General features: G+C 51.0%; 2 protein-coding genes across 2 annotated transcripts in view; one reads left to right on the plus strand and one right to left on the minus strand.

The window, feature by feature from the left end:
• The window catches only part of CNGB1 (cyclic nucleotide gated channel subunit beta 1), an 80,935-nt gene extending 63,316 nt beyond the window's left edge, over positions 1 to 17,619 (minus strand). The window contains exons 1-7 of the mRNA XM_055552358.1: positions 17,437 to 17,619; positions 3,228 to 3,385; positions 2,107 to 2,164; positions 1,725 to 1,797; positions 804 to 924; positions 650 to 695; positions 202 to 238 (exon numbers count right to left, since the gene is read on the minus strand). Of these exons, the coding sequence (XP_055408333.1) occupies positions 202 to 238; positions 650 to 695; positions 804 to 924; positions 1,725 to 1,797; positions 2,107 to 2,164; positions 3,228 to 3,377 (485 nt within the window). The 5' untranslated portion in view covers positions 3,378 to 3,385; positions 17,437 to 17,619. The remainder of the gene's footprint in view (positions 1 to 201; positions 239 to 649; positions 696 to 803; positions 925 to 1,724; positions 1,798 to 2,106; positions 2,165 to 3,227; positions 3,386 to 17,436) is intronic.
• SPMIP8 (sperm microtubule inner protein 8) lies at positions 11,868 to 19,047 on the plus strand. The gene is given in 9 exon segments (XM_055552364.1): positions 11,868 to 11,972; positions 11,974 to 12,006; positions 12,768 to 13,023; positions 16,047 to 16,108; positions 16,324 to 16,498; positions 16,907 to 16,968; positions 17,191 to 17,255; positions 17,607 to 17,639; positions 18,891 to 19,047. Coding segments are annotated over 9 exon segments (822 nt in total). The 3' UTR covers positions 18,922 to 19,047.
• Positions 19,048 to 22,582: the final 3,535 nt, after the last annotated feature.

Genomic DNA, 22,582 nt, shown 5'->3' on the forward strand with positions numbered 1-22,582 from the left:
GAGGATCTCCCAGTAATGAATACAAAAAACTATGAGCAGCACAGGGCCCATCATCCCCATACTGTGGATGACAAAAGTGAGGTCCAGAAAAGACAAGAGGCATGTCCAAGGTCACACATAGAGGTAGTGGTGGACCCTGGGCTCTGGGCATGCTGAGCCCACCACACACACTACAGATGGGGCTCGGGGACAGGGACTCACCCGGGGTCTTCAGCCCTGGAGGGTTCACTGGGTTCATCTGCAAAAGAAAAGAAGCCTGTCAGCAGCAAGAGGCCTGCCCAGAGCCCCCGGTCAACCCAACTCAAACCCAGGTTTGAACCAGGCCTGAGACAGATGAGCTCTGGCCCCGTGGACTCTTCCTCCAGAGCTGGGCCCAACCCAGCAGCCCCTCAGTGCTCAGTTGCTCAGTCATGTCTGATTCTTTGCGACCCCATGGACTGTAGCCCTCCAGGCTCCTCTGTCCATGGGATTGTCCAGGCAAGAATACTGGAGTGGGTTACCATTTCCTTCTTCAGGGGATCTTCCCAACCCAGGGATTGAACCTGCATTTCCTGCATTGGCAGGCGGACTCCTTACCACTGAGCCACTAGGGAAGTCCTAGCTGCCTCTAAAGCCACCACTATAATGCCATCCGGCCTCCTGTCCTTACCTGAGCCCCCAATGCCGCACTGCCCAAGGATCTGTGCTCCTGCCTGCTGAGAAAGACAGACAGACAGACAGACGTGGGCAAAGGATACAGGTGCGCTGACCTCCCTCCCGCCCCTTATCCCCTGACCCACCGCAGCTCCCAACCCCAGCAGTACCTGATCTGGACTCTCCAGGCCTGCAGCAATGTTCTGGGAGGGCCTGCTGCTGTGGGCGGGCTGCGGGACAACCTTCTCCACACCCTTCCTGAGCCAGGTCAGCACCCAGCCTCTGGGACCGCTGAAGGACAGAGAGACTGGCCTGCCCTCAATGCCCCCAACCCCTCCCTGGTCAGCATGGCAGTCCACAGCATCCTAAAGAACTTGGTTTGAACCTCAAGCCTCTATCTCCCACTGTGATTCTTCAGACACATCAACTCCCTTCAAGAGCCTCGTGTTTGTCTCTGGAAAATGGAGGACTCCAATGCTTGGCGAGGCCAGGCCTGCCCCATGCCATTTGAAGCCCACCCCGCTGAGATACTCAGTAAAACATCAGCCAATTATCCTTGTGTCCAGTTAGCCTGGCTCCAGGGGGCCCCTCCTGCACTTGGCTTGTGACTTGTGTTCTGGAAGGGTTGAGGGTTTCCTGTGGGGTGTTGTGACAGAAGCTTGTGAGCCTAGACAGAATCACAGACTCACCATCTGAAGCCAACCGCCCCCCTCCCCCCCACCACAGACATGCTCACTGGGGCAACCACCCAGGGTCTAAAATGTGACCTTTTGGGGAGATTTCATGGGAAAGTCTGGATTTCTGTCTTCATGGGGAAAATCAGAAGCCCTGGCCACACCAAATCTGCATTTCACCTGAGCACTGAGAAATCTCTGGTCCCCAGCCTCCATTTCTCTTGTTCATATGGTCGATTTGGCCCCGGAGAACCCCCTCCTCTGCCCGAGGCTCCCCTCAGCCAATTCCTAAGGTCACCTGGGCCTTTGCTTGGGAATGACTGCAGACCAGAGAGCAGTGGCCATCCCCGCCCCCTCAGTGGCTCCCTAGCTTGGGTGGGGGGCTGGCCCTGAGGAGAGGGGAGGGTGCTGTAGTACCTGTGAGCTTCGGGAGCCACAGAGACCTGAGCCTGGAGGGATGTGGGCGGAGTAAGAGCAGTCTCCTGGGTTCCTGGAAAGAGTCCCTCTGACTTTAGGACTAGACCCTCTCAGAGGCCTGTTTCTACCTGCTGGGGAGGTCAAGTCAGAAGCAGAGGAGAGGGGAGGGGAGAACCCTGAGGGAGCTGGAAGCCTGCAGTCCCACCTCAGCTCAGCTAGAAAGTCCCCAGGAGTCTGCCCTTAGCTTCCTGAGCCTCAGTTTCTTCATCTGTGAAATGGGTCTGCCAGCCTCATGGGCTGCTGCAGGGCTCTAAGCGGAGGATACAGCCCTTCTCCCTCCCCTCCCTCCCCCCACCCACCGGCCAGGGCTTCCAGCACTCACCCTGAGGACCCAGAGTAGCCGCAGCCACTTCCTTCCCCACGCAGGGCTCCTCTGGTGGCTGGAGGGTTCAAACAGGGCCGTGTGAGCCCCCAGTGATGCCAGCCCTGGTACAGGCGGAGCAGCCCTTGACCCACCCATGACCGAGCCCCAACAGGAACAAACAGCACTATTCTCACAGTGGTCTCTGAAATCCTAGGGCCTCACCTCCCACCTGGGACAAAGTGTCTCCCAGGTCTACCACCTCACCCAGAAAGCTGCCCCACTCAAGTGTGCAAACACTTACATTTGCATATAGACCCAGACACAGATATTTGTTTGTACACATGTACGTGTATATGCCCAGTCACATAAACGTACACACACACATATATAGGCGTATACAAATATACTTGTGGTTTTGCACTGACACACAAATATGTACTCATAAACACATTATTTCAGGTCTATTAACACACAAATACACACAGAGATGTGCATACATGCACAGGTGCACAAAATATGTACATAATCTAGAGCTGTCCCAGGTGTGGACCAGGAACCAGTGGCAGTCTGCAAACTGTTACTGGTCCACAATGTTTAAGAGGTTTGCAGCAGATTGTATATCAACACACTGCTTCCTTTAAGGAGAAAGTCATACTGCAAAACAATACCAGCTGAACTAAGCAGTGTGCTTAATATATAATAGGTTTATCTCTGGCAAGCTCCTGGTCTCCTCCTGGACTGGCAACAAATGGTTCAGCACCTCTGGTTACTTTGATTAGTTCTGTTTTAGACTCTAGAGGTTAGAAAACAATGGCCAGTGGGCCAAATCCAGCCTAGTGATTGCTTTTGCAAATAAAGTTTTATTGGAACACAGCCACCATGTTCATTCATTTATATATTGTCCATGGCTGTTCTCACACTACAGTGGCAGAATTGAGTAATTAACAGAGATAGCGTGACCTACAAAGCATACAATGTTTACTATCTGGCTGATTACAGAACCAGATACCCCTGCCCCCCACGTTTTACTTTGGCCCCAACTTTCTCTGTCGTGGAAGCTGGGTGGGGGCAACTGATCCAAGCTGGGGATTCTCTGAGCAGCAAGGCCAGCATGACCTTCCTGGCCCTTCAGTTCTTACCAGGGACACTTCCTCTAGTTCAGTCTCCTCAGGGGCTGTTTCAGGCTTCGGCTCCAACTCTGGCTCTGGTTCTGTCCCCTCCTCCTCTTGCTTGGTCTTCTGAGGGGTCCCTGGGGGCTGAGGCAGCACCCTCTGGACCCAGCCCAGCATCCTGACACCTGTAGGGGACAAAAGTCCTTTGGTATCCCCTGAGAGCTCATGGTTGCTCCCACCTTTAATGGACCGCTTTTGTGAGTTACATATTTCCCTTTTTGCTCACCATCTTTAAAACACATTTTTGCAATTATAGTTCCAGGTATTTTCCTTATAGAAACATTCAAGCCCACACACATATGTGTAAAGAGATGGGTCATGACTGTGTTAGAGAAAAAGATGAAAAATATCCATATCCATCCGTGTGTTGTTTAGTCACTTAGGTCGTGTCTGACTCTTTTGTGAGCCCATGAACTGTAACCACCAGGCTCCTCTGTCCACAGGATTTTCCAGGAAAGAATACTGGAGTGGGTAGCCATTTCCTTCTCCAGGGCATCTTCCCAACCCAGGGATTGAACCTATGTCTCCTGCATTGCAGGCAGATTCTTTACTGCTGAGCCACCAGGGAAGCCTGTAGGAGGCTGGTTATTGGGAAGTACCTAATTGTTCATCTGTAAGCAGAGCACAGACTAAATAAATATCCAATAATGGAATATTATGAAGCCATTGATTTTAAATAGATTTATTTGAACTAACATGGAAAGACCTACATGCTCCGGACTCCAGTCATGAGCAAATCGAGTAAATGCTCTATGCCTCAGTTTGCTTGTCTGTAAAATGGGGACCTGAATAGTAGCTATCTTGTGGAGATAATTGTGAGGATAAAACAAACTGATGAGAGTGATTGGCATGTGATGAAAGCTTAATAAACATTGGCTGTGACTATTATTGGATATCAAGCAAAAATGCTAATTTTAGATTATCATGTTCAGCAGAACCCCATTATAAATTTTTTAAAATACATGATGAGCAGCATATGAATGGAAAATAACTTTTTTGTTTAATATATTATAAAAATTAATATATTTTCATGCTTTAGAAAATGTTAAGATAAAATAACAGGCTCCCTTTTTCATGGTTTACTGCGATAGCTACCTTACATGGGTTCAGATTCTGGCTTTATATATCTTTAGGGAATGGGCAGCCCTGACCTTATGATTACATCCCCACAGGCTGGCCCAGCCCAGCGAGTATCACAAAGATCAATATATGCAAACTCCTAGCCCTTATAGGACCTTTTTGAGGCCGTGCTGGCATGGGTGTCCTCCTTCCCCTGGCCACAGGCAGCCAAGGTATTAGAGTGCTTCTCTGTCCCTCCACTGCCAAGGACCTGGTCCAGGGCTGCAAAGGGCAATCACAGGCCCAGGATCCCTGCCCCAGGGCCCAGCTCCACACTGCCTGCCCTTCTGCTCACAGCCCCGACTTCTGTCTCCATTCTGGCATCAGCAGCCCAACTCCTCCTAAGTGAAACTGGTTTGGGGACACAGCTCTTAGTGAGGGGGTCAGATCCCTGGCTCAGCTGCCAACAATGTGAACCTGGGCCAGACACGACATCTCTGGTCTTCCTTTTCCTTGTTGGGTGTGGGAGTGTCGACACTGATTTCCAAGGTTGGCAGAACCCCACATGGCATGTTTAGGATGGCAGATTTCACCACCCCAGCCAGGCACAGGCAGCTCCATAAGCCACGATCATTCATCCTTGTTCTCACCTCTGCCTCCTCCTCAGCCTCAGGAAAATAAGCATTTTTTATCACTGCTGTATAGCTAAGGAAATGGAGGCACAGAGAGGTCAGGAGACCTGCCCAAAGTAACACAGCCAGTAAGTGACCCAGCTGCGCTTACGCTCAGGCTGGCCTGACTCCAAGTGTCCTACATCTACCTGGAGGTGCTGACATTTGCCCAGGATTGGCTGCTTCTGCACCCCAGTACTACGAGCCATTTCCCAGCAGGCAGCAATTCTGGCTTGTGTTTCTGAACCTTTTGGAAATGACTAGGGGAGCCTTCCCAACTCCAGTTTTCCTTCTTTCCCCAGCCATTTCCTCCTGGATAGAAACACGTGCAGGTCCCTCCCGTCTTTTTGCCCTGTTGCTGCTGATTCCACATTGATGAGGGAGGTATAGGCAGGAAAGGGGCCTGGGAGTGGTACTCAGAGCAACAATGGTACCTGGACCACCAGCCTTTCACAATCTTCCAGGGAAGCTGGGGGGATGCAGATTCCTAGGCCCCTCTAAACACTCTGCAGGACCTGGAATCCATATTTCACAAGCTGCCTTGGAGATTCACTAAGGTTTGAGCCTCACAGGGAAAAATAGAAAGCTCAGGTTTCTAGCCTTGCCAGATTCTCCATGTCTAAATGCCTTGCTGGGAGAAGAGCACGGAAGGGGTCCCATCAAGGGTCCCATCAGGTGTCCCACAGAGCTCACCTCACCCTGAGTTACCTGCTCGGATGCCGTCCACCAGCCAGGACTTGCCTTCTTCCTGCTTCTCTCGGATGGCCTCTCAGACACAGCGGGGATTAATTGACAGCAGCAGGGCTGTGTGCAAAGGATTAGGAGACTCTAGAGAGGGTGGGGAGGTGGTGGTGGAAGAGAGGCGATCGATGCCAAGGGAGCTGTCAGCAACCCCCCAGGGGCCAGCAGGGATCCGGGCCTCAGGGAAGGAGCTCCACGCGACCCTGGTTGGGGCATCATGATTCCCCATAGACCTTGGCCAACCCACCTAGTGATGGTAGGAGAATAACTGCTTACAGCCCCCAGGGGACCCTGGGAGACTCCTCAGGGTGACAGGGGCTCATCAATCTCAGTCAGCAGTGGCAGCAGGCACATCCCAGCTCTCCAGCCCTAATGGAGGGACTCAGGCAGGGTCCTTCTGTCCCAGAATCTTCTGTAGCTTGGGCAGGGTCTCAGCACCCATGCCTTGGGATCCATCAGAATGGCTGTAGTCCCAGGGCTGGGCCTCTAGGGAGGATCAAAGGACTGACTGCATTCAAGCCGGCCTCCTGAACTGAAGTCATACCCTAGAGGGGAGATGGTGATCTCAAGGGAGAAGGGGAGAGGAACAGAGACCCAGTGCAAAGGGGTTCAGTGAGGTGACAGGACCTGGGTGGGGGGCAGGGTGGTGGGCTGTTTAGCAAAAGGCAGGGGACTTAAAAAGCAGAGATATCACTTTGCCAATAAAGGTTTGTGGAGTCGAAGCTATGGTTTTTCCTGTAGTCATGTACGGATGTGAGAGTTGGACCATAAAGAAGGCTGAGCACTGAAAAACTGATGCTTTCAAATTTGGCTGGAGAAGACTCTTGAGAGGCCCTTGGACTGCAAGGAGGTCAGACCAGTCAATCCTAAAGAAATCAACCTGAATATTCATTGGAAGGAATGATGCTGATGCTGAAGCTGATGCTCCAATACTTTGGCCGCCTGATGGGAAGAGCCCACTCATTGGAAAAGACCCTGATGCTGGGAAAGATTGAAAGCAAGAGAAGAGGGCAAAAGAAAATGAGTCCACCGACTCAATGGACACGAGTTTGAGCAAGCTCCAGGAGATAATGGAGGACAGAGGAGCCTGGCGTACTGCAGTCCACAGACTCGCAGAGAATCAGACATGACTTAGCGACTGAACAACAGGGGACTTGACTTGATTATCTACAACATTTCTCAACCTTGCCTATGTGCCAGGCAGTGTGCCAGCCTCTGCACACTGAGAAAGACAGAAATCGGACCTGTCCTCACAGAGCTTCTGTTCCAATGGAAGATTCAGAAATAAAAAAATTAACAATGAGCTTAAAAATATTGCAGATATGCTGACCGCCATGAAAGAAACACACAGAGCAGAGACGTGTATGAGGTGGGGGTGGGCATAGGTGCCTCTACGCAGAGGCAAATATTTGAGCTGAGATATAAGATTTAAGTGAATGGTGTTTCAGATAGAGGACACTGGAAGGGTAAATAAAGGTCCTGAGGCTGAAATAAGCTTGGATGCACCTGAGGGACAAAGTGGGACCAGGGGCTTAGTGGGGGTAGGGGAGAGTGGTAGGAGATGAGGTCCAGGACAAATCAGGTAGGGCCTGTAAGCCACAATCAGAAGCCTGGGTTTTAGCTGATGGCCCATGGAAGCCCACGATAGTTCAATTTAGAACAGGGGCCGGACACAATCTGTGAAGTTGCTATCTGATGGGCAGGTGTGGAAGCAAGAAACTAGTCAGGAGGTAGTGGAGGAGCAAGCCACTTTGTGACTGGATGACCCGTGGGCTCTCTTTCTTATGCTAAAACTCAGATATGCAACTCACCCGCAAGGCAACTGGTATCAGAGAATGCTCTTTCTGTTAGCAAGGTTGGACACCAATGGCAGAGCTCAAGGTGGCCCCTGCCATGCTTTGTCAATACCCGGCTGCTGGGTATCAGTGTTCCTCCCCCAGGCATCTCCAGCCAGACCCCTTCTAGGAAGAGCCAGCTCTCCTACTCTTCCTGGGTGCCCAAGTGATGGCCTATATCATCGGTGACACCTCCTCAATGGAGGCCAGGGCAGAGATGACGAGGCTTGGACTAGGGTGGCAGGAGAGAGAAAAGGGGAGAGGAGGGAAGAGGGAGGTGTTGAGGGTGTTCAGCTTGGGAAGAGTTTTGGGGGATAGTCATGAGCTCCACTTGGTTACGATGTCTGAGAGACATCCGAATAGAAGTGTGCAGTGGGTGCAAGAGGTGTGTGAGTGTTGCGGTGGTGGCAGGGGTGGGGAGGGGGGTGGGGTTGGAGTTTAGGAGAGCCTGGAGATAGAAATTTTGGAGGCATCAGCTCAGCTTGTAAATGACAGTTAAAGTTGCAGGACTGATTGAATCCAGTGTAAAGAAGAGAAGGACCAAAGACGATGCCTGGAGCACACTGGCTTGGTGTGATTTGGGGAAAAGGGAGAGGGGCTGGGAAAGGAAACTGAAGGAGCCACTGGGGAGGGAGGGGGAGGACCAAGAAGTGGAGTGTGCTGCAGCCAAGACAGGTGAGTGTATTGGGAAGAGGAGTGGTCTCCTGGGACCACCAGGTGAGCAGAGGCTGAGCTGTGCCCCCAGGCTGGGCAACCTGGAGCATGAAGCCTGGGCAGTGGGCAGAGTCAGGTGGGCCTGGCTGAAGAGTAATGGGCTCTAGGGTGAAGAAAGTGAATGGGGCTCAGCCACACCCCCATTGGATGACTCTCCTAAACATATACACAGATAGTAAAAAGCCAGACTCAAAAGATCCCAATGGTTTGTGCATACAAAGCTCAGAAAGAGAATTATCAGCCTGTCTTGTCTATAGGCTGCAAACGTAGATAGTGAAACTACAAACAGAAGCAGAGGGGGTCTTCCCTGTAGTCCAGTGGTTAAGATTTCACCTTCCAATGCAGGGGGTGTGGGTTTGATCCCTGGTGGGGGAACTAAGATCCACATGCCTCAGGGCCAAAAAACATAAGACAGAAGCAGTATTGTAACAAATGCAATAAACACTTTAAAAATGGTCCACATCGAAAAAAATCTTAGGAATGAAAAAAAGAAAACCACTGCTTATACTACTCAGCCACCAGACTGGTTACTTCTTTCAGGAGGTGGGATTGGAAAAGGGGCTGTGGAAGCTCCTAGGGATTGGCAGGGCTCTAACATGTTTTCTTTAGCTGACCTCAATTTTTTAAAACATTATCGTAGTATAACTTGTATGCCATAAAATTCACCCATTTTAAGTGTACAGCTCAATGATTTTTAGTACATTGACTGGACAATCCCACATCTACTTTCAAAAAATAAACTACTTCCGAGCATTTCCATCACCCCCAATAAGATCCTTCCTGCTCATTAGTCACTCCCCATTCCCACCCCCAAAATCATTACAGATGGTGACTGCAGCCATGAAATTAAAAGACGCTTACTCCTTGGAAGGAAAGTTATGACCAACCTAGATAGCATATTCAAGCAGGGACATTACTTTGCCAACAAAGGTCCATCTAGTCAAGGCTATGGTTTTTCCAGTGGTCATGTATGGATGTGAGAGTTGGACTGTGAAGAAGGCTGAGCGCTGAAGAATTGATGCTTTTGAACTGTGGTGTTGGAGAAGACTCTTGAGAATCCCTTGGACTGCAAGGAGATCCAACCAGTCCATTCTGAAGGAGATGAGCCCTGGGATTTCTTTGGAAGGAATGATGCTAAAGCTGAAACTCCAGTCCTTTGGCCACCTCATGCGAAGAGTTGACTCATTGGAAAAGACTCTGATGCTGGGAGGGATTGGGGGCAGGAGGAGAAGGGGATGACAGAGGATGAGATGGCTGGATGGCATCACTGACTCGATGGACGTGAGTCTGAGTGAACTCTGGGAGTTGGTGATGGACAGGGAGGCCTGGCGTGCTGCGATTCATGGGGTCGCAAAGAGTCAGACACAACTGAGCAACTGATCTGATCTGATTCCCACCCCCAGGCCCAAGCCACCACTAAACTGTTTTCTGTCTCTAAAGATGTGCCTTTTCTAAACATCACACACAGATGGATTGTATAATGTGTAGAGTGTTTTTGTATTTGGTTTCTTTCATTTAATATAATGTTTTGATGGTTATTCACAGTATGGCATGTATCCATAATTCTTACCTTTTTCATTCCCAAGAGTATTCCATGGTATAGATATATCACAGTCTGTTTATCTATCCATTAGTCAACTTAAATTGTTTCCATACTTTGGCTATTATAATGAACACTGCTATGAACATCTGCATGCAAGTCTTTGTGTGGATATATATTTTCATTTCTCCTGGGAAGATTCTTAGGGGTAGAATTTCAGGGTCATATGGTAAATTTAAGGCTTCCCAGGTGGTGCTAATGGTAAAGAACCCACCTGCCTATGCAGGAGATGCAAGAGATGAAGGGTTCGATCCTTGGGTCAGGAAGATCCTCTGGAGAAGGAAATGGCAACACACTCCAGTATTCTTGCTGGGAGAATCCCATGGGTGGAGGAAACTGGAGGGCTACAGTCCATGGTGTCACAAAGAGTCAGACACGACTGAAGCGACTTAGCACACACACACTCATGGTAAATTTATGTTTCATGTTTCAAGAGACTGCTACACTGTTTTGCTAAGTAGTACCCCTGTCTTGACCTGACTGGTGGTTACAAGTCTCACTTTTTCAGTCGTGTCCGACTCTTTGCGACCCAGTGGACTGTAGCCCACCAGGCTCCTCATTCCATGGGATTTCCCAGGCAAGAATACTGGAGTGGGTTGCTATTTCCTTCTCCAGGGGATCTTCCCAACCCAGGGATCAAACCCTGGTCTCCAACATTTCAGGCAGATGCTTTACCCTCTGAGCCACCAGGGAAGTCCAGTAATTATGAGTTACATTACATATTTAAGCCCTTTTTAGATTTTGTTATTTTTTAAGAATTTTTTTTAATGTGGACCATTTTTAAAGTCTTTATTGAACTTGTTACAGTATTGTTTCTTCTTCTTTTTTTTTTATGTTTTGTTTTTTGGCCGGGAGGCATGTGGGATCTTAGCTCCCCAACCAGGGACTGAACCCACCCCCCTTGCATTGGAAGCACGGAGTCTTAATGACTGGACTGTAAGGGAACCCCTGGATTTTGTTATATTTTTAACTTGAAAAGAGTGAAAAATTTTCAATGAGGTGGTGAATGAAGTCAACTCTAGGAAATTTTTCTCTAAGGGGTGGGACTTGGAGATGCTGCTCTGGGGGCTGGATGGAACACTACACTTGAGGAGGAGGAGCTAGGGAGCCAAATCCTACAGGAATCTCACAGCAGGGGTCCCACAGCCCATTAGGCTCAGCAAGTGGATAGGTGTATGCAAAGCACATGCCAAGATATGCAAATAAGTTAGCATCTCCACAGGGGTCCCTCATGGGGCTGGAAGGATTTCCCACTTCCAGTGATTCTTTTTTTTTTTTTTTTTTTTTTGGCTGCACTATGTAATCTGCAAAGATCTTAATCCCCCGACCGGAGACTGAACCCAGGGCCACAGCAGTGAAAGCGCTGAGTCGTAACCACTGGACTGCCAGGGATCTCCCGCAGTAGTTCTGACCACTTCAGAGCGCTTGGCTTAGGCCCTCATGACCTCGCTTTGGGAAGGTGGGAGGGAAGCTGCAGGCCTACAGGGGGCTGGCTGCGGAGTATCACCTGCTAATCCCTGTCGTGCTGAGGCCACCAATCTCACTGATCCCCTTATGCTGACCCTGGATACTGGCAGCCACTAATCTCCACCTCTGGAGCCTCAAGGACTGGCAGGCAGGGCAGTGCCCTCTTCCCTGAGGTTTGCAAGGAGAGAAACACCCTGCCAGTTCAGATACCCCTTCTGACAGAGCCCAGGACCCTTGCCTAACACAGATGGGAACTTTGAGGCCCAGAGAGAGACAGTGACTAGTCTAAGGTCACACAGCCTGCCCTGGCCAGCCCTACCATGGTTACCCCCAGGAAGCCCCAGTTCCTTGTCTGATTTTCTCAACGTGCCCATCCTGTGTGAGTCCTAGAGACAGCAACCTTCAGGCAAGCTGAACAAGGGGGCCAGTGCAAGGACCCAAGGGGGCAGCAGGCTCTTCTCCTCGGAGCCTGTGGTTGCCAGGGTTGCCAAGGAGCCGGTGTCCTCACAATGAGCCTGCAATGGGCATTGTCTCTGCAGAATGTCCCTTTATTCTCCTGTCTCATAAGGCACTAGGGCCCAGCCCATCTCTCTACCTCTCTTCCCCACTGAGCAGGCAAAGGAGGAGAAATTCTCTATAAGCCTGTGCACCTGGGGCTGGTGGCCTGCAGGTGAGGTACTGCAGAGGTGGATGGGGGGCAAGGGGTCCACCCGCCCCCTCCTCTCACTGCTCCCGTTCCCTGTGCCTCCCTTCGAAGGCCCAGCCCCTGGGGCAGCTTCCCCATCCAGTTGTCATGCCCTCTCCCCACTAAAGGTCCTCTCTCCTCCTATCCACCTCCCTGTTGCCCTCCTCCATCTCTCACCTCCCACTAGGATCAAAAAGGAAGCAACCGGACTCAACAAATTCTCACTGAAGTTTAAATGACTCAAAGGCTCTGGGAATATCTGCTTTTTAAAAGGGAACACTGGAGAACCAGCCATATTTTTTTCTAGTTCATATCCATTACGTTTCTCCCCTTATTTAAAACTTCCCCATGTCTCCCTGTAGAATGTTGAGTAAATGCCAGGTACCCGAGCTAATGCCAGAAATCCATAATTAATTACCCAGAGGCAGGCTGAGCTCACTTCTGAACCCACTTGCTGCTGTTGCTTCCTGCTCATTATTGCAGAATAGACACAAATGGCATCTCTTTTAGACAATTCCCTGAAAGCCCCAGCCCCAGCCTCCCTCCACACACCCGCTCCTGTACGGACCTCTGCCAGAGCCCTTAGCACATGCTCTGTGAGTGTGTGTGTATCTGTGTGGGTCTGTGTGTTTCTGAGTGTCCCTGACCCCACCACAGCTCCTGGCTCACAGTAGGTGCTCAATACCTGTTGGATGACAAGTCAGCACTGGCCAAGGTTGTGTTCCCACACAGAAGGGTGTCTGCTGCAGGTGTCTCCGCCACCCAGCCATGGCCCGCATCATCGACCTGGTGCCCTGGGAGGATGGCTCCACCCACATGTACACATCCCCAGCCATCCTACTCCCCATGCCCCCGAGGCGCAACCAGCTGGCCGGCGTGAAGCAGCAGCTCTACCACCCGGCCCTGCCCAGCCTGCGCCGCATGGACATGGACTCTGTCAAGGCCTGCCTTTCAGACGAGCACTGCCAGTCCACCACCTACTGCCGCAAAGGTCGGGCCACCTGGCCACTGCGGTGGCCCCTTGGGGCCTTAGGGGAAGGCGTGGATCGTTTGGAGGAGAGAGATCTCAGAGGGAGAAGCCAGGAGTGGCAGATGAAAGGCTTAGAGGGACTAGGACCAGCTCTGCTCCTCCTTGCCTGAGAATCCTCCGGGTCTGAGCCTCTGTTTCCCTATCAGTAAAATGGGAATGCTAACAGGGTGGCCTCTCAGGGCTATTGGGAGATTGTTGTTGTTCAGTCGATAAGTCAGGAATGACTTTTTACGACCCCATGGGGGTCCTCCACTACCTCCTGGAGTTTGTTCAAATTCTTGTTCATTGAGTCGGTGATGCTATCTAACCATCTCATCATCGGCTGCTCCCTTCTCCTATGCCTTCAGTCTTTCCCAGCATCAGGATCTTTTCCAGTGAGTGATGTCTTCGTATCTGGTGGCCAAAGTGTTGGAACTTTAATTTCAGCATCAGTCCTTCCAATGAATATTCAGGACTGATTTCCTTTAGGATCAACTGGTTTGAGATTAACTTTGTGAGATTAAATTGTGAGATTAAAGTGAGATAAGGCATGAGAAGTCCTTAGAGTAGTGCCTGGCACATACTATGCGTTCAACAATAATGTTGTTATTCATGGAGAGAGAACGGCAGAGGTCAGCAGTGCAGGAAGAGGAAGAATAAAAACAGCAGTAATAATTTCTGCCCTGTCATCTCTCCCTTTGAAAAAGGAAGAGAAAGATACCTGTTATGAAAGAGAGGGGAACATGGAAGCCTCTGGGGTTAAGGACTACACGGGGCTAAGGAAGAACTCTTCACTGGCTGAGAAGCTTGGGCATTGAGTCAGGGGTGCCACGCAGATGCCCACATGCATGCATTTCAGCACATTTATTCATTGCCCGCTTTGTACTTGAGTCTGTACTTGAGTTTGTACTTTGTTCAAAGGCCTTCTAGCTAGAGGGAGCAGCAGATACAGAGGCCTGGAGGGGAAAAGCTGCTTGAGGTGTTGGTGAACTTGAGGGATTTGGTTGGGTCCTAGGACAAAGTACGTGGGGGCAGCAGGAGCTGTGGCTGGTGGTGTGGGGACGCAGCTCAGGGAGGGCCCTGTCATTGAGCTCAGCAATCTGGACTTTCTTGGGAGGTAGATAAGAACCCCTGAAAACTTTAAATAGAAAAGAGGTCTGAGCATTGGGGTGTCAGGGAGGGGGTGACCGAGAGGGACTAGAAGTGGATAATGGGGAGGGGTTAGTGGTTAGGACACTGGGAGGGACCACAGCCTTCAGGAGGTAGTGACAATGTCTTGGACATGGGGGAGGGATTTGGAAGGTATTTAGGAGATAAAGGAATAGGACTTGGTACCAGTGTAAGTAGAGGGGTAAGAGTGGGGAGTCCAGGGTGACACCCAGGTTCAGGCTCGGGTGACAGATAGAGTGAGCCTGTCAGAGAGGATAGGGGGATCTCCAGAGGTCCCACAGAGACTCCTGCAGGGCCAAGAGGGAAAACACAAATAGGGGAAGTGTGTAGGGAAGCAGTGGGGGGTGGGGTAAAAGTGAGGTGGGGCCCCATCACCCGCCCCTCTATAAAGGGGAGCAGCTATAGGGTCCCCCCTGACTGCTGTGTGGGAAGGGTCAGCACAGTTCTACCAATTTCCTAGCTCCCAGGAGAAGCCAGGAATCTAGATTTATAGGGAGAACTCTTGATTTAGATATGCATTTTATTGGAAGTTTTAATCAAAGCAATGGAGCCACAGGTTCAGAATGTTGTAACAATGCACTTTTAAAAAATTCTTGCTCCTCCTCATTCCCCTCATTCTCACTTACAGGTAACCACTCTGAGTTCCTGGTGTATCCTTTCATTCTTTACTACGGCAAATACAAATCTGTTCTTTTCCTCTCCAACTTTTTTTTATTACGAACATATTCAAACATAGAGGAAAGTTGAAAGACTAATATTTTGAACATTTATTACCTTCTATCTGCTTCAATTAATGTTTTGCCGTACTTATTTTCTCTCTCTCTCTCTCTCATACACACACACACACACACACACACACTTTAGCAATCAGTTTCTAGTGATAAAAACAACTTCCTACATGACTCCCTACTATTATCACATTTAGGAAAGTTAAAGATAATTCCCTAACATCCAATATTCAGTCCATATTAAAATGTCCCCAATTATCCACAAAGATGTCTTTCACAACTGTTAAAACATTTTTGGAACCAGGATTTGATCTAGGATTGTGCCTTGTAATTGGTTGTCATGTCTCTTGGGCCTTAGTCTAAAACCAATCTATCCACTTTCCATTTTTCCCTCATAATATTGACTTTTTAAGAAATCCAAAACAGTTGTGTTGTAGACAAGTCTTACATCGTGAATTTGAGTAGTTCCTTCTTATGGTGTTATTTACCTTGACAGTCTAGTTTCTGTAAACCAGGAATTAGGTGTAGAGGCTTGACTGTAAAAGCTATCACTAGCTTTGAATGCCATATTTGCCACGATGGCTCGGCAGGGGGCGCTTAACATCAAACAGACTATTAGTGGTGCTGTTTGATGACGTGGTTAGGTGATGACCTAAATGTATATTCTTGTTTGCCTCCAGTCGTCTCAATTTTAGTCTTTAAAGACAAAGGTAGCACATGGCATATACTCTTCTGTACCTTGGAAGTTCTTGAATCAAGAACTTTATTTGTAATCAAGGCATAGTGAGGATGCATCATGGTTTATTTAACCAGTCGTTTAATGACAGACACTTGGATTTTTTCCAGTCATTTTCTATTATAATACAAACAACGCTGAAATGAGTAAACTTTATACCCACATCATTTCCCAGTTGTGCAAAATATAAAATAGAATAAATTCCCAGAAGTAGGGGTATAGGGTCAAAAGATATGTGTATTTATAGTTCTGATAGATAATGCCAATTTCTTTCCATAGGCTCTAATTTATTATCCCCTCTGGCAATGTATGGCAATGACCCTGTTTCTGATAACTGCACTAACTCCTCTCCCTTTCTCTCTCTCCTTCAGATGACTTTGATAATGCCTACTTCACACTTCTCGGTGTCCCCAACAAACCCCTGCAGTGCTTGGTGAGCGTCCTTTTCCCCTGGTTTGCCCTGGAGAGAGGACCTGAAGGTCCTCTGTGCACCCAGCACCAAGCACCTCCGGTCCCAATCCTCTCACTTTCTCAGCTACCTCTCTGGGACCCTACCCTGCCCTTCCCATCTCTTTGAGGGGCTTCGGGAGCCCCCTGGGTCAGATGGTTCGAGTGCGCCCGGCTCCCTGACTTCCTTCCTCCTGGCAGGACATCACGGAGACCGGCCAGAGGCTCCGAAACAGGTACCACGAGGGAAAGCTGGCTCCCATCGCACCGGGCATCAACAGGGTCGACTGGCCCTGCTTCACGCGCGCCATCGAGGACTGGTCCCGATTCGTGTCCTCCGCGGGAGAGTTCAAGCTGCCCTGCGCGAGTAAGAAGGGTCAGTCTAACCGCGCGGAGGATGCCCTAGGGCGGGAGAGACAACTGAGCCGCTGGGTCCATAGAGCTGGGACCCCGAGCGCTGACCAAAGAAGAGTAGGGGGCTTCCTGGGTGAAATCTGACAAAGACAGGGGAATAGCAGCAGCCGCGGCACTCAGAGGGTGCTGCACGCGGACCGGTTGAGGTTTACAGAGGCGGGGCTTATATTGGGGAGGGGGCGGTGCCAGGTCCGAGCCGTGATAGCCAGTGGGGCGGAGGTGGAGGGCAGGCGGAACAAAGTCCGGAGGTGGGACTGGTTCCTCGAGCAGGCGTGAGGCGTGGCTTGACCTAGGGGCGGGGACCAGGTAAGAGCCGGGGCGGGCTTGCTCAGGGCGTGTGTGGGGCCGGAGACCAGCGGTCTTTTCGCAGTCGAGAGCTTCAGCGGCTATGCGGTGCGGTACTTGAAGCCGGAGGTGACCCAGAGCTGGCGGGTAGGAAGGGCTGCTCGCCGACCGGTCCCTGGGGACGCCGGGGTGGAGGAGGAGCTGCTAACACGAGGGTCGGGGAGGGGGAGAAGAGACCTGGACTACGGTCTCCGACAGCCCAGAAGGCCAAGATCTCCGGCAGTCAGCAATGTGTGGGGCGTCGGCGAGGGGCGAGGTCCGTGTCCCTCCCCGCTCAGTAGACACCCCCATCCCTCTGGCCCGCCCCAGTTCTGTCTTAACCAGAATCCCAGTCTGGACCGCTATGGACAGAAGCCCCTGCCTTTCGACTCCCTGTAAGTGACCCCGCACAGACCCCGGGGGACCCCATACCTGGGAAGGAGGCTGGGGTCTTGGCAGCTTTCACCAGCACATACCAAGTGGCCCTTGAAAATGTGAGACCTCGAAAGCATCGATTGGCTCCAAAATACCACAAGAAAATTGCAATTTCAAAATGAGTAAATGTTTAATTCCTACCAAACGGAGCATCCTGTCATCCAGTCCCTAGCAACTCCACCCTTTCAGAGTGGAGGCGTTTGGGTGGGGCGAAGGTGCAGTGTAATTCTGGTGGGATGGCACCTCCCGACGTGGCGGTTCCCAGAGAGGATCACTTTTCTCCGCCTCGGCCTCACCCTCCTCTATTTCAGGAATGCTTTCCGACGTTTCGGCTCCAACTACAGGTAAGGCCCCAACTGCAGGAGGCGGGGAATGACCCCGCCCCGCCCAGCCCCATCTGGCCACGCCTCCGGTGGGACCGCGCTTGGCGTCCACAGTCCTCAGGCCATGCTCAGATCCCTCTCCACTCTCAGAGCCTCTTGAGGGAGTTCCCGGGGTATTTGTACCCTCCTGGGTGATGTCAAGAGGATTCGAAGGGCTTCCCCCTAGAGAGATCCTCTGCCGGCAAAAGTGCAGCCTATTGGGAGGTGGAGGGAGCAGTTATCAGCCCCTCAGTCGCGTCCGACTCTTTGCGACGACCCCGTAAACTGCAGCACGCCAGGTTTCCCTGTCCTTCACCATCTCCCGGAGTTTGCTCAAACTCATGTCCACTCGATTTGGCCCAGTCAGGACAAAAGACAAAGATGGGGAGTAGCGGGGTGGGGGTTTACCTGGACAAAGAGCAAGGGCGGAAAGAGTAAAGAGATGTATAAGGAATATGTTGGAAAAAGCCAAGAATTTGCCTTCCAGGAGGCAGGTAAGGTGGTAAGGACTGGGACTAGTGTTCCCAATAGGAGAATGCGAGATACTCAAGCACCTTCATAACTTGGCTCCCACCTCTCCAGTCCCATTCCCTACACTTCAGCGGTACCAGACTCCTGGGGGCAACCCAAACCACCCACACAACGGAGCACTCCACATCTTTGTGCTATTTCAGCGCCTAGATGATCCTTCCATCTCTACCTGGAAAACTCCTCCTTACTCTTTAAAGCCCAACCCAGATGTCCCATCCTTCTTGAAGTCTTCTCTGACCTTCTGCCCCTCCCCTCCACCCCCCTCCAGAGGGTCACCTCATGTGCATCCCTCTCTATTTTGGAGCACACAGACTATTGCATTATAATTCCACATTGATGAAAGTTTGTCTTCTCTCACCTACCCTTGCACATAGAAGGGAATGCTATCTATTTTTATACTAGTATATAATGCCTCCCAGAGTAGATTCACTAAATGATTGAAAAATGAGTCAGATTCACAGGAGATAAGAATGAGGCAAATTGGAAATGGGGCTTGAAAATCAAAGGGACGAGCCAAAAATATATGAAAGGAAATAGGGAGCCAGTGAAGGCTCTTGAGCCGTAAGAGACAGGATGGAAGGTGTTTTCAAAGCCTTGAAGGCAGGTAGATGGGTTTTATGAGGAATACCTAGAGAAAGACAACCTGATTTTTTCCCCAGGACACCCTGGAGGCCCCCATCTCACCCCTGTTTCTTTCCACAGTCGTGTCAACTATCTGACCCCCTGGCATTAATCTGTGAAAAGGAGGCTGACACCCAGGCTGCCTAACTGTGCCACTCATGTTGCCCAGCAGGACAAGGGTATATGGTGGCCATACCCATTTCCCTAAGTAGAAATAAACCTTACACTCCACAGGGAGGCACCCAACCCCTGTGTGTGTGTGTGTGTGTGTGTGTGTGTGTGTGTGTGTGTGTTGCAAAGGCTGGGGGAGGATCAGGACCTCAGGATGATGATATTTACCCTAACCTGCCTCCTGCCAGCTCCTGGAGGACTGATGGGGTCTAGGAAAGATGTATCTGGTGACCCCAGGCAGAGAGTCAGGGTCTAAGCCCCAAGCCCCAGCTGGGGATGAGGTGCAAACTCAGGCCAGGAATTAGGTTCTCTCTGTGCCCCTGTCCACTGCTTATAGGCCTGCAGGCAAGCCCCTTCCACCTCAGACTCTGAACTTGAGTCAAAAAGAGAAAAGAGAGGGCACAAAAGGGATTTAAGACCCCTCTCTCAGAAGCCCTTGCCATACCAATATATGCTGGGGGGCTTCCCTGGGCCTGGGTCCCCTTGAAGAAGTGGAGTCAGGCCCTGGAGGTTTGGCCTAGGGCCTCGATTCATGGTGAAGCAACACAGTATAGAAGTAAGGCGAGGTGCCTGAGGCCACTCAGAGAAGGTTTCCTCTGCCCAGAGCATAGCCAATGAATATACCACAGAAACAAAAGTTATCTGCTCTGTTCACAAAGCTTCAGGACTAGTTCTGATTGCCTACCAACCTATAGAAAGGAGGTCTGATGCCCTGCAGACAGCCATGGGTGTTCCTGGGCAAAGTCCAGAATAACCCTGCTCAAAGGGGGAAAGAAGAATGTCTTGGCGTGGCTGGGGTTAGAGCAGCCATCCTCAGCACTTAGCTCCAGGATCTTCCAAAGACCATCCCACCTGTGGCCAGTCTGCAAGGACAGACCCAAATCAGGGTCAGTAGCCACCAGGCTCAGGAGGTATTTGAACAGGACTTCTGACACTATTATGATCTGGGACTTCAGGGATCCAAACCATCCGAAATCATGTGCAAAGCCATGGGTCCACTCATATGTGCATTTTCCATGGAAAATCTCCTTGTTTTCACTTGATTCTCAGGAGAGTCATTGCCCACAAAGGTTAGGAAACCCTGACTTATATCCTCCTCATCACCTGCAGGTTGAAAAATCCCAAGAGATGGAGAGAGGCCACTGAGCCTGAGCCATTGCCTCTATCTCTGCCTTTAAGTCCCCTCAGTCCCAGGGGGCTCTTTGCTCCTCATAGAGAGATTACTTTAGAAATCCTCCCTGTGGCCATTGACTTGGGGACAGCCCAGCTTCCATGGCCTCACCTCTAGGCCTTTCTGGCCTGACCCCAAGCCACAACCCAGACCCTGGGCCTCAACGCACTACCCCAGCCCAAACCCCATCACCAGTCTCCTTGCTGTTCCAAACACTCAGACTCTTGCCTGCCTCCTAACCCTTGGTCAAAGCCTTCCTTCCACGTGAAATGCTTTCGCCATCTCTTCCTACCCAAATCTCATCCTTTCTTCCAGGCAGGCCTCTCCCCAGTCTTCCCTTCTGCCCAGTTCTTCCCCAAGATTATGAGGACAGGAATCGTAGCCTCTGGCCCACAGTAGGGTCTTGGGAAATACTGTATTTGCTGGCCGCCTCTCATCTATCCAGTAGAATCTGGGACTCAGGAAGGGGGCCTGGGGCCTCCCAGAACCAACACAAGACCTGGATGAAATGAAACAACTCCTACAAAGTAATAGTTGTGTTTATTACAGAGTAACACACAGACACATCCTCTCACCCTGGGCCTGGCAATGGGGAGGATCGGGGATGGAGGAAGGGTCCTGGCTGAGGGAGGGTGGTGGGACGGTCAAGGAGGACTCTTGCAGGCAGTATTTTGTACTGTATTCCAGCAGCTTTGATATTTTTGACCCTATCTTTTGATATACATGAAAACCTCAAAACTCTCTCATCCCAAGTCCTACCTTCGTGCCCAGTTGCACCAGCTCGGGGTCTGGCAAACAGCAGGTGTTCAGTGTTGCTTACAGATGAACAAAGGCAGGAATGCAGACCCAGAATGGGGATGGACACGCATGCAGAGTGAAGAGGGAGATCCCACAAGCCCTGGCCCACCCCCACCCCTCCCCTCGACCTCCTTTTCAAGGCCCTGTGAGGAGGACTGGACATTCCTGCCAGAATCTTTGTAGATCTATGAAAATCAATGGCGGCCAAGGCTTTTCCTAGAGGCATGACCTTCAAGGAACAAAGAAAGCACTGGCTTGAGGATGGGATGTGGAGCTTATCACAGGCGAGTCTGGGCCGGGCAATTAGGCCCCGGGCAACTCTCCAAGGTTTGAGCAGTTTGTGGTCCTCGTCTAGGGCCTGCTCTGGAGAAGGGATGAAGTTGGGGGCTGGGAGGTCAGCCGAAGGCTCTCTATGGAGCTGTCTCTGCACAGATGGGAAGATGCAGAACGGTGGCTCCAATCCCTCAAGGAGTTGAGAGCAGGCCAGAAGGCTGGCCACACCACGCCCCCTACCTCCACTGCTGGTTGAAGAGCTCTCCTGCTCCCCTGGCCAGCCCGGGTGCCAGCACCAGTCCCGGCCATTGTTCCCAGCTTCCTGGCCAGCAAAGAGTAGGTTGGAACCAGAGCCCCAAGCTCCAGTGGCTGGAGGTGGAGACCTGTGAGGTTCAGAGCCTAGGACGGTCCTGCCCAACTGCCTATCCCCTGCCTGGCCCACCTGGCCCGCCCCCACAATTCCAGGCATCTCTCATCACAAACTATCTGACTTTGGGAAGCCTCTGGACTTCTCAAGTGTCAACACAAAGCAGATCCTCAGGTCTGCCCGGCCCGTCTCATGGAGATGATATGAGGTTCCAACCAACTGGTAGATAGGAAAGTGACGGTGGGTTGGGGGAGTGGCAGGGAAGGGTAAGGAGAACCCTGACACTCGGTTGGGAGAGCGAGGCTGGCTCCCTTCTGCCTCAGACCTCCCAGTCCTCTGCTTTTCTGAGTGACTGCTACATGTCCAATACTCCACATGGGTCATTTCATGGGACCCTCATCCTAAGCCCAGAAGAGAGTGTTACTGGCTCCATTTCACAGATGAGGAATAAGGCCCAGAAAGATTCAAAAACCTTCCCAAACCTTTGGTGCTTATGAGTGGCAGAGGCAGGACTCCAGCCGGGCTTGACTGTGGTGCTCTTAACTACAAGAGCACAGCAGGGCCACAACGGTTCATGGGCACGGGCTCCACTCCTGGATAGCAGGGTCCCCTCCCACTGCCCTGCTGTGGGGCTGAGCACAGAGCCGGCCACACAAAGTCAGCAAGATGGTGGGCTCCCTGGGAAAGTTGTCTCTGGTGACCCAGCCTGCCCTGGCAATGACTTTGAGGACCCAAGAGAATGTACACCCACCCAAGCCATGCAGGGGGAATTATTAACTCCAAAATGTGAAATTTATGTTAGTGTTTCTTTTTTGGCTGAGCCTCGAAGCATGCAGGATCCTCGACCAGGGATCAAACCCACGACCCCTGCAGCCAGTGTAAGCGCAACAAACTACTGGACTACCAGGGAAGTCCCTATGTTAGCCTCTCCCTCTCAGTCCTCTGGCTCTCATCCAGATGTCACCCCTCACCCCAAGGGACCACCCTCTCCCT

Source organism: Bubalus kerabau, chromosome 17 (assembly GCF_029407905.1).
Source record: "Bubalus kerabau isolate K-KA32 ecotype Philippines breed swamp buffalo chromosome 17, PCC_UOA_SB_1v2, whole genome shotgun sequence".
NCBI lineage: Eukaryota > Metazoa > Chordata > Mammalia > Artiodactyla > Bovidae > Bubalus > Bubalus kerabau.